The 13,080-nt window shown below is 43.2% G+C and overlaps 1 protein-coding gene across 8 annotated transcripts in view; it reads right to left on the reverse strand.

Annotated features, from left to right (window-relative positions):
* ERI3 (ERI1 exoribonuclease family member 3) overlaps nucleotides 1-13,080 on the reverse strand; it is a 133,060-nt gene that overhangs the window by 116,754 nt on the left and 3,226 nt on the right. For 7 of the 8 annotated variants that reach the window (XM_032160609.2, XM_058443386.1, XM_032160603.2 and 4 more), the window contains one exon: nucleotides 175-452. The exons of the other annotated variant lie outside the window; for it this stretch is intronic. In XM_032160609.2, the coding sequence (XP_032016500.1) occupies nucleotides 175-429 (255 nt within the window). In that variant the 5' untranslated portion in view covers nucleotides 430-452. The remainder of the gene's footprint in view (nucleotides 1-174; nucleotides 453-13,080) is intronic. 8 annotated transcript variants of the gene reach the window in all.

The following is a 13,080-nucleotide window of genomic DNA, read 5'->3' on the forward strand; positions in this document are numbered from 1 at the left end:
CCTTACACTAGCATACCTGAAACAAGTCCTGCTTCCTAGACAGGAACTCTAAATGAGTAGCTAAAAGACAGGAAGGCATGAGAAAGCTCCTTTGGGTTCCAGGAAGCAAAACTATCCTCCCTCCCTCCTTGCCCGCCCCACCTTTTCTAAAGCAATGATGGAACAGTTAGTTACCTGAGGATGAATCTGTGGCTTGTCGCACGTGGCCTCAAAGTCCAGCACTAAAAAGTAGTGATACCTCTGGGGAGGGAAGGACACCATTGCCGCCATGGATGCGCCAAAGCCGTGGGCCGCCAGCTTTCTGGTGGATATGGAGCAGAACTCCGGAACACCACAGGGAGAAAATAAGTGGGAGCCCAGCACTTTTCTTGCTCTTGAAAGTAAATACGAAGAAAATCGAGCTGCTCCAGTCTGTAAAGGTGCTAGCATTGAACATCCAGAAGCATCTAAAACTTAGGGGAGGAAAGTTTAAAAAAAAAAAAAAAAAAAAAAAAAAAAAAAAAGAACAGAGAGCCTGGGTTACTCCCTCCCACTGTGGCCCTGTTCCACCTAGTCTTCAGGAATATCCACGCAACATGGGCCATTCCCCAGTGTTTCTGGGCCCCTTTTCTAAATCATAGTATTCGTTACTAAAGTTCAAGACCCTAATAGCAGCACCTGCAGCATTATTACAGCTCTGAGTCTCCCAGATCATTCTCAAAACAACATGCAACACTGGCCTTCATCTTTAAATGGAGCTCTAAAGTTCAAAAGAGAGAAGAGAGAAAAATTGTGCAGTCGCTTCTCAGGTGGCAACAGTTAACATTAAAGCTATGGGTCCAAAGTAACGTGAGGTGACCCTGTTGTACAATCAGTCCTGGAAGCTAAGTAGGCTCAGACAAGCAGCAGAAAATGTCCAAGGCTCTTTTCTCAGCTCCACTAGTAGCCATTTGCCCCTGGCTTTCCAGTCTGTATCTTGATGTCTCCACATACCCTCCTCCCCTCTCCCAAGGTGAAGGCAAACAAAGCGAATCACAGGGGAGTTTGCTCCGACATTCTGGTGATCCCCCAACCCCCACACTAGTAAGTGGCACCCTGGGGGAATGAACAGTGCCTGGAGAGCACAGCTGGCTACAGCCTTAGGCTTTCTCATTTGCTGCCTTAGACTCGGTCTCTACTAGAGACCCTGAATGACTGCGGGACTTTTATAAATGGGGAAGAAAAAGAAAACCCAGATGTGGCAGTAATAGGAGCATGGCTAAAAATCTAGTAAAGTTTTCTGAGTGAACATGTGCAAAAAAAAAATCGAATCACTTTTCCTTTAAGTTTTCCCCTTAAATTTGCAGAATGCCTGCTCCTCAGAGGCCTAACTAAATATAAAAATCAAAGCCTAAGTTTTACTCACGAATAACTCAAACTTCCTTAAAAAGAAAAAAGGAACAAAGCAGAAATGTTGTCTTTCTCCCTTTAATACCCAACGTTCAAATTTCTCTCAACTTTAATCCTCAAATAAGAAATCTCACTGTACAATACAGTAATGGCCATAGTTTGTGCTTTCTGAAGCCTCATTCCAACACAGCCAAAGGCTTGCCTCTGATGGCTGCAAGTGGACACCTGGCTCCCTTCATGTAGGTAAGAGGGATAGCACCCTGTGAAGTCCAGCGCATACTCAAAGGCAATGAGGTCACTACTACCTGAACAGAAGCAGATAATGCCAAGTATGGCTGTCTTCCCGTCTCTCTCCTGACTCACTGAATGAGCTACAGTAACTTGCCTATATGTTTACTAGGATATATGCTAGTGTAGGTCCTCAATTTCCCTGTCCCTATAATGAGATTTCAGGGGGATTCAGCGGAGCTAAGACCAAGAAATATTTTAAGTTCTTCATGGATCCTGCACAAGCACAGCACTTGTTTTCACCACTGCTTTATAGCCTCACCAAAAATACAGCCAAAACTCAGCCCAGGTAGACAAACGCTGGCTTGAGTTTCAATATGGAGTCTCCTGGAAAGGCAAGAGGGCCAATATCCCTTTGAAAGCCAGAATCTTCTCATCACCTATTCCTGAATAGTAATGAGATGGGAGACACAAGTCTGCTCAAATTACCCATTCTAGTTTGGATCCAAAGTCCCTCAAGGACTTAGACTCTTCTCTAACCCCATAAAAAAGTGTAAAGACTTCCGAAAGTCCTAATGTTCTACAATGTGCACAGAATATGCGTAGTATACACAGTCAGTCAATCCTGTCTACCAAATACTATAAGCAATTAAGCATGATGAGTAAGGAGGGCTTCCAAGTTTGAATCCTGGCTTTACCACTTACTACCCATGGCACCTTGGGCATGCTGTGTTCTTCAATTCCTCATCTGTAAAATGACAATAACAACAGCACCTACTCCTTAAGTGAGAATAAAATGAGACAACACATGTAAAGCACTAAGAGCAGTGCCTGGCATATAACGGCTTAATATATATTAGCCTAATGTTATTACTACTATCCTATTGGGCTATGCCCACCTGGCCAAGCCTGGATCCCCAGATTCTGGGCCTACAAATCCAATTAATTCACAAGGCAGCCTCAGAGAGTAATATCGATGTCTTCTGCAACCCTAAAATGCTCTAGACCTCTGACAGAGCATACTATATATATACCCTATTCTGATGGCCAGTGGTCCTCTTGCCTGCAGGCCTTGCTTTCTCACCTGATTTCATCTACATCAAAAAGCTTCCGTTGGCCAAGCACAGTGACTGACACCTGTAATCCCAGCACTGTGGGAGGCTGAGGCAGAAGTATTGCTTGAGCCCAGGAGTTTGAAACCAGCCTGGGAAACACAGTGAGACCCAATCTCTACAAAAAATAAATTAAAAATTAGCCAGGCGGGGTGGTGCATGCCTGTAGTCCCAGCTACTTGGTAGGCTGAAGTAGGAAGATCGCTCGAGCCCAGAAGGTTGAGGCTACAGTGAGCTGTGATGGAGCCACTGCACTCCAGTCTGGGTGACAGAGCAAGACCACGATTCAAAAACAAAACAAAACAAAACAAAAAAACTTCTCTTGTAGGAAGTCTTGAGAGTAGACATTAGGAGGTCAGGCCTCCACATATCAGCAGTTACTGGATTCCACACTTCCCTTACTTCTAACAACCAAGTTCAGTTCAAGTCAAGAAACAGAGGGTAACCCTTCCTCTTCCCTTCCTGAAAAACTCAATCCTAAAACCATTAGGTGCAGCAGAAGAAGGCAGATATCTACAACAGGTGGAGTAGGGTGAGCCAGGGAGGTCTGGGGGACACTGTCAGAGCCCAGGCAGGGTGAGGAAGACATCCTTGCAGAAGCGGGAAGGTGTGGTGCAGCATGTCAGAGCCAAGGGGGATGTGGAAAACATCCATGTCGGCTGGCAGTCTGATGTGGGGTGACACACTCAGGGTAAAAAAGGCACTCATGAGGGGTAAAGGGCAGCGGCAGTAATGAGGATTAGCTACCTACAGAGGAACCGATCAAAGAAGTGCATATATTAAGGATAATGGGACCCAGGTTTCTCACTGTTAAGAGAAAGAAGTTAAAATATGGAAAGGGAGAAAATCTGTGGTGTTGAACTGGAATTGGCAGGAAGAATGTGAACTCATGGTTTCTGATTAGATGTGTATCAGATAGATAGATGGATACACACATACACAAATATACACACATATGCATATATATTTTCTAGCTCTATTTAAGGAAGAGCCAGAGAGCAGCAACAATGGCAATGAGCACACCTAGCACTCCATTGCCTTCTTGTCTTTTTTTAAAGACAGGGTCTTGCTCTATTGCCCAGGCTGCAGTGCAGTGGCACAATCACAGCTCACTGCAGCCTCGAACACCCAGGCTCAGGCAATCTTCCCACCTCAGCCTCTCAAGTAGCTTGGACCACAGATACGTGCTACCACATCCAACTAATTTTTTTTTTTTTTTGTAGAGATGAGAGTCTCACTACGTTGCCCAGGCTGGTCTCAAACTCCTGGGCTCAAATGTTCTTCCCACCTTGGCATCCCAAAGTGCTGGGATTACAGGCATGGGCCACAGCACACAGCCCCGGTTGCCTTCTAAATACCATTCCCCACTAAAAGAAACAGAGGTCCTTGGAGAAATGGCTGATTCCAGGGATGCAGCAAGAGAAATACAAGATGAGCGCATAACATCTTGTACCAGAAAGCAAGGAAACACCCAAATAATGATGGGAACATACCAAAAGGATACAGAAGCCACCCACTGGCCAAGAAACAATGATAGTAATGGATTATAATGCACTGAATAGAAAACCATGAGTCCATAAAGATATAAATCAATAAAATTAAACTTTGATGTGAGATATTTACATAGTTTCAAAGTATCTCCCCACAAAATACTTATTAATTACAACTAGTAGTAATTTTATGATAGAGAAGCCTGGCAGACATCACCTTAATCAAGTGATCAAAGTGAACATTACCAATAATGGGATAAATCAAAATCATCCGACGAAAAGAACAAAGCATCATTTCTGTTATATTCCTGAAGATACACAACCTAAATCTAATCATGAGAAAATGTCACACAAACCCTAATTGAGAGACAATCTAAACAATAACCAGCCTGTAATCTTCAAAAGTATCAAGGTCATGAATGCCAAGGAACGTTTACTGAGGAAAGTCTAAAAGAGACTAAAGAGACTTGATAACCAAATGCAACCCACGATTCTGAACTGGATCACTTTGCTGCAAAGAACATTCCTAGGACAACTGGCAAAACTTTAATGGGGTCCAAGGTTTATATAGAGGTTTTATATCAATGTTAATTTCCTGATTTTGATGCTTGTATTGTGACTAGGTAGGAAAATGTCCTTGTTTATAGGAAATGCACACCAAGTATTCAGGGTGATGGGGCATTAGGTCGGCAACTTAACCCTCAAATGGTTCAGGGAAAAAATTCTTTCTACTGTACTTACAACTTTTATGTAAATTTGGGCTGCTTCAAACCTTTTTTTAAAATTGTTTTTTAAAATCAGCTGGGTGGGGTGGCTCACACCTGTAATCCCAGCACTCTGGGAGGCCAAGGCAGGCAGATCGCTTGAGATCAGGAGTTCAAGACCAGCCTGGGCAACATGGCAAAACCCCATCTCTACTAAAAATACAAAAATTAGCCAGGCATGGTAGCACACGCCTGTAATCCAGCTCTCAGGAGGCTGAGGCAGAAGAATCGCTTGAACCTAGGAGGCAGGGTTTGCAGTGAGCTGAGACCACGTCACTACACTCCAGCCTGGGTGACAGAGACTCCGTCTCAATAAATAAATAAATAAATAAACAAACAAACAAAAATTGTTTTTTAAAATCCATGTGCAATGTGGTTAAAATTTTAAAATTAAAAATATCACACAGACAATATTTGAAGAGACAGATCTCCCTGTAATGCCCACAGAAGGTAGGCTGCATGTTCTCTCTGGTAGAGAGGCTCAAAGCGTCTCTCAGCCCAAACAGTATTCTCTATCCAGCCGAGTTTCCATTAGAAGAGCCCCCACTCAATGCCCACTTCACTGGCACTCCTGCCACCATAGAGCTTTCTCAGGAAACACACCTGCTCCCTGCAGCAGCATCCCACCTGCCCTCGCACCCTCTGGTGTCTTAGGGATTTCTCTTTTCTATTGATGTTTTTATGTTTTAGTCACAAATTTGCAGGCTATAAGTCTATAGCTTATAATATCAACTCAAGATCATTGAGTATCTAAATGAGGGCCAGAACTCAAAAGAAAGTTTATGATTCTGCCTATTTCTGCAAACTATCTTTCATCAGAGACTAAGATTTATACACATTTATTCTGACATCCTTTTCCCTCTCCTAGCAAATTAAAGGTATTAAGTAGCCCATGGCAAGGAGGAAAATGAATGATTCTCTCCTCAATATGAAGGGCCCAGGTCCCCAGTGGGGACAGGGGAGGGGTAAACGGGACTGCCACAGGGCCAGCACGATTTGGAGAAACAGGCCTGCGCCAGAGCCCCTGGAGGATGGTCTCTGTGCAGAGTATTTACACAACAGACACCAATGGCTCCTCTGCAGCCATTACTGTCTATCAGGTAAATAACACATGTGCCAAAACACACATTTAATGAGGGAAATAATATGCCTTTATAAAGACTCAATCTGTATTTACCTGAGAGACCAAAGAAGCACCAAATCACCAGATTAGAGGAACCACAGAGGAGTCGTTCTGGTGTCTTGGGTAAATAGACATTTTATAGCCTCCATTACTGGAGGAGTGAGTGGAGGGGGTCAACCTTTAACATCCACACACACAGGCCAAGGGAGTCCTCAGGATGGGAAAACAAGAGGAGCCCACTGTGAAACAGGTGGTCTACTCCCACTCCCACCTCCCCAGCCACGTGTACTCGGGATCTCTGGGAGAGTGTATGTTTATACCATCCCAGGATTCAATTCATTCCATTAAAAGCCAGACTAGGAGGCAGGGATACATTCGAGTAACTCCAAGTTACCTGCAACAGGTTCTGAGTCCAGCTGACTGAAAGCACCTAGGAATACAACAATCATAGCTTCCTCAGTTTTCAGTCCTGGTGTAAAAGTCCCCGACCCAATCTGACCTGCAGTATCACAAGTGCTCAGGCACCTGAGTCACAGAAACAACAACAAAAAACACAGTAATACCTGTCTGGAACTCACTTAGTCACAGGCTTTGTCTCAAGCAGCTAAAAATAGCCTGGGAAAAAATACAAATAAACTGCATGCCTTCAAAAGTCATAATCTTCAATCTAATGAATATATCCTTACTGCCAGAGCACTCTCTGTGTAAAAAACAAACTGTCAAAGGTGAAAGAAAACCTAAGAGGCAACATAGTCCAACCAGCCAGGGAAAATGAGATTAGAAAGAGAAAAGGACTGCCCAAGGTTCACATTGCAAGAAACAGTAAGAATAGAACCCAGGCTCTCGACTCCAAAGCCAGGGTCTCAGGCTACTGCTCCAACACAAGCAAAAGGCCTCACTAGTCATTTCCCAAGCTGTGCAGTCTCACAGAAGAGGCCAGGAGCCTGAGGACTCTGTCTAGTTTGCTGAAGGCTAGAAGTTGAAGACAAAACAAAGCTTGACATGCCCTGGAACCTCCACATGGTCCCAATGCGGAAAGGAAGCAGGAACTCTAAAACTGGGTCCTCACCTCAACAAAACAGTCTTCTCTTCTCTACACCCAGTCCCTGCCTTGGCCTGTAGCTACAGCTGCTTCTGCTCCAAGGCACGGCTACGGAGAGCTCCCCCAACTCAGAAGCAGCTGCTAATAATCCCAAACTACCAGCAGAGCTAAAATCACTAAAGATCTTCAGGAACACCAAATTCTGAGGGCAACATCACAGGTCACAGCAGGCTTGCTCTCCCCTTCAATTGGTCTGTTTCAGCAGCTCCAGAAACACATAAAAAGAGGCAATTGTTTGTGATTTGCCTGCTGTTTGCTAAACCAGCAGCTATGCTCAATAGCTTGGGCAAACTCCTTTCAGCGGCCAAAGCTTGAAGACATCTTTTTGCAAAGTCCTGCAAGTCAGTTGCAATGCCATCACACATGAGAAGGGGCAAAGCCTTGCTTCCTAACACACCATAAATAGACTAGAGATGGATGGAGGGCAGGGTATGGTAGCATCATCCCTTTAAGCACCTCTCACATTTGTAGACAGCATCTGATCCCAGAAGAGAGGTACCCAGAACTGTTAAATACTTCCTATACTCCTGGTCCCAAGATGGGGAACTGGTGTAAAAGCAAGGAGTTATATAATCTAGTGTTAAAACACTGGTAATAGACAAACCTAGGTTCAAATCCTGACTCTACTACAAATTATTTGTAATAATAGCTATAATAATAATAATAATACCTATATCTTTGGGATTCAATTCAACCATGCAATGTACAAAAAGTGCTTTGCACAACAGCAAGTGCTCAATAAAAGGGAACAGTTACTACATGAGAAAGAGAAAAAGGCAACACCCTTTTCTGAAAATCTACTCCAAGCCAGGCATTGTATCGATGATTTACATATTTTATCTTATTTAATCCTCCCAAGTATCAAGCAGAATGGGTAACAGTATTCTCATATTACACATGAGGAAACTAAGGGCTCGGAGGTGCTCAGCTCTTCGGGGCCCTGTTCGATACCACGTGCGATGGCCCACATTTTCCCACATAACTGATTCCCTCCATCCGACAGAGGGCCAACCATGCATATCAACTGCAGTTTTTCTTCTGAGGCAAAGTGTAACTTTAACTAAAAGTGACTCAACCTTAAGCAATAATTAAGTCTATCCAAATCATCCTAACTAGTTTTCATATTTTTTTATATTTTAAAAAGAAAAATTACAGGCCTGAGCACAAGAGCAGAATTAAAAGAACGGCAGCACAAGGAACTCGAAGACTCTTCTCAAACAAAATTCCAGAGGAGCAAATCTTTCCATCTTACAGAGTGGAAACTGGCAGGAGGCAGGGTTATAACTAATTCTTACTCAAGTACCCAAATGTGACATTTCCTTTTACAAATTTGTGCTTTGGCAAACGCTGCTCCCTATTTTGGAATGCACTTCCATTTTTCGCCGACAAATTATGACTCCTTCCTCAAAATCCAGCTCAAATCTCCCCCCTTTTGGTGGCTTTCTCTGACACTCCATCATAAAGCTAATTGCTTAAGTATGATCCAGTGGCACAGTTTATTACTACTTCATAACTTTTATCTCACTATGTTGTAAGATATTAGGTATGTTTCTTCTACTACCAGTAATTTTCAAAGAGTTAAGGGAGAAGGATAGAAGACAGCAGTATAGGTGTATGTGTGCATGTGTGTGTAAAAAAAAAAAAGCATATTTGACATAATTCTTTGACTTGTCAGACTAATGCATTTTAAAATTTCAAATAGCATTAAAGAAGAGCATGAGATTGTTTTGTTGTGTGTGTGTGTGTGTTTTAATCTAAACTATGCTAAGTCTAAACAGAGTTTTTAAAGCCTGAGAAACACTGAGCTAGATCCCTAAGGGTAAGGGCCACATTTTATTCATTTCTGTATTCCCAGCACCCAGCACAAGACCAGGCACAAAGTAAGCAAGAGTAAATGTTTGCTAAATGAATATGCCCACAGTCATGATGCCAACTGCTCTGGAATTAGAACATGCTAATTAGAACAGGGCCTAAGCAGCAAACAAAGCTTCTTCTCTTCCTTTCTTTATCCTTCCTCCTAGCCCACCCCATTCTGTCCTCCCTAGTTAAAAAGAGCGAAAAAGAGCAAAAGAAAGAGTGAGAGACACAGAAAGACAGAGAGAGAGAGAGAGAGAGAGAGAATTGCCTTGGTGCCGGAATACCATTAAAAGGATTAATTTAGGGACCAGTGTTTGGACTGTCACATCCAATCACTACCCACAGATCTACAGCTTCCCAAATCAGGCTCATGCAAAGAGGAATCAATTGCAAGGACACAGAGGGTCTGAACAGGCATACTAATGGCCTCCTGAGGTGCCAGCGGCCAGCTCTGACACTCCCATAAATTATCCGCCTTTTGATTTTACCTGTAGCTGTGGGGCACAAGGCACAATTTTGAACACATCAAAGCAATCCCTGGTAACCCAAGGCTCCTCAAGGAATGTCCCCAAAGAGGAAAGCCTAAAAACAATGACCCAAAAGGGAGTCTGCTTCCCAACAGTTCTGGTTCTAGCAATCATTAATTAAAACCCAACAGAAGCAAATGGATTAACGTGGGACCCAAATCAAACCTAGTAGATCTGGACAAGGCATGCATCAGACTGCAGTTCTGCAATGACTATGCACCTCTCACTCAAGGAAAGTGAAATCACAGCAATAAACTAACACACTTTCATCTGGATGGCAAATCTGCCCTAGCTTTGACAGTACCTCGCAGCAGGACCTCAGGCAACTCATTTAACCTTTCTGGGCCTCAGTTTCTTCCTATGGTATCAAGGACAAGAATGCTGACCACCTGACCCACTTCCCAGAGTGCTGGTGAAAAGTAATTTTAAAAAATTTGAGAAGCACTTTACAAAGATGTAAGGCCACAGGGTGTCAACACTAATAAATGACCCCAGACGGACAGGGAAGAATGCTGGTCATACTTTGGTGAATTTCTATCGGGAAGCTGCTCACTCGATTTGCTTTACTGATGGTGTTGGGACTAAGGTCCACACCGAAAAAAGTTCTGGGATTGTTTTTTGTTGTTTTATCTTGAGACAGCGTCTCACTCTGTCACCCAGGCTGGAGTGCAGTGGCTCGATCTCAGCTCATTGCAACCTCCACCTCCCAGGTTCAAGCAATTATCCTGCCTCAGCCTCCTCAATAGCTGGGACTACAGGTGTGTGCCTCCATGCCTGGCTGATTTTTTGCATTTTTGTAGAGATGGGGTTTCACCATGTTGGCCAGGCTGGTCTCAAACTCCTGACCTCCTGATCTCAGGTGATCCACCTGCCTTGACCTCCCAAAGTGTTGGGATTACCGGTGTGAGCCACTGCGCCTGGCCAGTTCTGGGATTCTAAATGGAACACCCATTGTCTGAAAATTTTCCATTATGACAAACAGTGCCTTGCTTTAGTTGTAAATTCCTCCTGTCTGCTGGCTGCCACCGCGAGCGGCTATGTTTTTAGCATATGTTCACAACGACAACTATGAGGACACAAAAAATATGAAGCCAAAAGCCAAGTCACCAAAATACTGGCTGCTTTTTAAACACTTATTATATAAAATTTTATTAGTGATAAAAGTTATCAAGACACTGTGCAAAGAGTTTTACATACATTATTAAATCCTTCAGCCAACTCAATTGTCTCATTATCTCCATTTTACAGATAGCAAAGTGAAGCCCAGAGAGGAAGTCACTTGCCCAAGGTCACATAAACACTGCTATCAGAAACCTACACTGGGGCTTGTAGGATGAAGACCTCTTACAAAGGAAAAGTAGGAAGAAAGGGAAAGCGCAGACATGGGACTCTCAGCTCTAACCTATTCATCAGACGCTCACCAAATACAATACTTTATTTGGTCCCTGTCCTTGACATATACCATCATACCTGAACTAGGAGACATCTCCAAAATGTTTGGAAGAGGTCATCAGTCTTCTACAAGCAAGGAAAGGAGAGACCAAATAGGACATATATAGAATGAGGATAATTTCCTGGAAAGCTTAGGAAAACGGGTCATCCTCTGTGTGTACAGTTCAAGAAGTTCAAATTAATTGACATTAAGCTATGAGCCCTAAGACCAAGACCCCTTCCAGGGCCCCATTTATTCCATACTTCATTAAAATATAGTTTCCAAAGGATTTTAATTTTTTTTTTTTTTTTTTTTGAGACAGAGTCCCGCTCTGTTGCCCAGGCTGGAGTACGGTGGCACAATCTCGGCTCACTGCAACCTCCACCGCCCAGGTTCAAGCGATTCTCATGCCTCAGCCTCCCAAGTAGCTGGGATTACAGGCACATGCCACCACGCCCAGCTAATTTTTATATTTTTAGTAGAAATGGGGTTTCGCCATGTTGGCCAGGCTGGTCTCAAACTCCTGGCCTCAAGTGATCCACCCACCTCGGCCTCCCAAAGTGCTGGGATTATGGGCATGAGCCACCGTGCCCAGCTCTTTCAATTCATTTTATACCATCTTTCCCTTTCTACATCTTTTCCAGTCTATAAAATAGAAGCCAGTATCTCCAACAAATTCTTTGGTAGACATTCTAGTAGATAGGTAGGAAGTTAGTAAAGAGAACCGTTATACTCATATATGCAAAGATTCAGTTATTTTTTTTTTTATTTATAAGAAAAGCATATTTATAGATTAGTTTTTGTTGTTTTTTGTTTTTCTGTAGAGTTGGGTCTCAGCAGGTTGGTCCCGATTTCCTGCCTCAAGCCTCAGCCTCCCAAAGTGCTGAGATTATAGGCAAGAGCCATCATGGCCAGTCATATACTCAATTTTTAAGGACCAAAATAATGCCACAAAAGGGAAAAATAAAATGCTATCCACGTAATTGCCACAGCCTCCTGACTAGTCCTGCTGCTTCCAGTATCGTCTGTCCCCTTCAATCCATTTTTCACAATGAAATCGGAGCAAACTTTTTTTTTTTTTTTTTTTTTGAGACAGAGTCTTGCTCTGTCACCCAGGCTGGAGTGCAGTGGTGCCATGTCAGCTCACTGCAACCTCCACCTTCTGGGTTCAAGCAATTCTCCCGCCTCAGCCTCTCAAGTAGCTGGGATTACAGATGTGCACCACCACGCCCAGCTAATTTTTGTGTTTTTAGTAGAGACAGGGTTTCAACATGTTGGCCAGGCTGGTCTCAAACTCCTGACATCAAGTGATCTGCCCGCCTCAGCTTCCCAAAGCGCTAGGATTACAGGCGTGAGCCACCACGCCGGCCTGCCAACTTTCTAAAACATAAATCTAATGTCAGTCTACTGCTTAAAACCCTTTAATGGCTTCTTACTGTTCTTAAATCTGATCTAGAGGTCAGCAAACTATGTCCCATGGGCCAAATCTAGCTGTCACCTTTATTTATTTTATAAATAAAGTTTTACAGGAATACATCCATGCTCTTCCTTTTCATACTGTCTGTGGCTACTTTCGTGCATAACTGCAGAGTTTAGTAGAGTTGAGAAGTTGTGACAGAGACCCAAAGCCTAAATATTTACTATCTTATCCATTACAGAAAAAGTTTGCAGAGCCCTAATCTAAGTTTTTTTCTACTCCCTGGTCTAATCCTAAGAGTTTATAAGGCTAAGGCTCTGGCCTCTGCTTAGCTCCTGCTTCATCTCTCCCCATATCCTCCTGTCCCCTGACCACTAAGTACTCTGTTTCAGCCACACTGAACTTTCTCAAATTCAACAAAGCTCTGACACTTGGTTCCTCATGTCTTCATCTAATTTTCTTTTTTTTTTTTTTAATTTTCCGTGTTCTTTGAGGGTTCGTTTAATTCTATGTGAGGAGGTTTACCTCCTCTGAGAGGCCTTCCCTGAGTCTACAAGTCTGGGTTAGAGACCCTTCTGAGTATTCCCAAAGCCTCTACACTTCCCTTACTATCACACTCTCAGATCATATCATAACTGCCTTTTTACTATCAGTCTCTCC

This window comes from Hylobates moloch, unplaced genomic scaffold, assembly GCF_009828535.3.
Source record: "Hylobates moloch isolate HMO894 unplaced genomic scaffold, HMol_V3 SCAFFOLD_8, whole genome shotgun sequence".
Lineage (NCBI taxonomy): Eukaryota > Metazoa > Chordata > Mammalia > Primates > Hylobatidae > Hylobates > Hylobates moloch.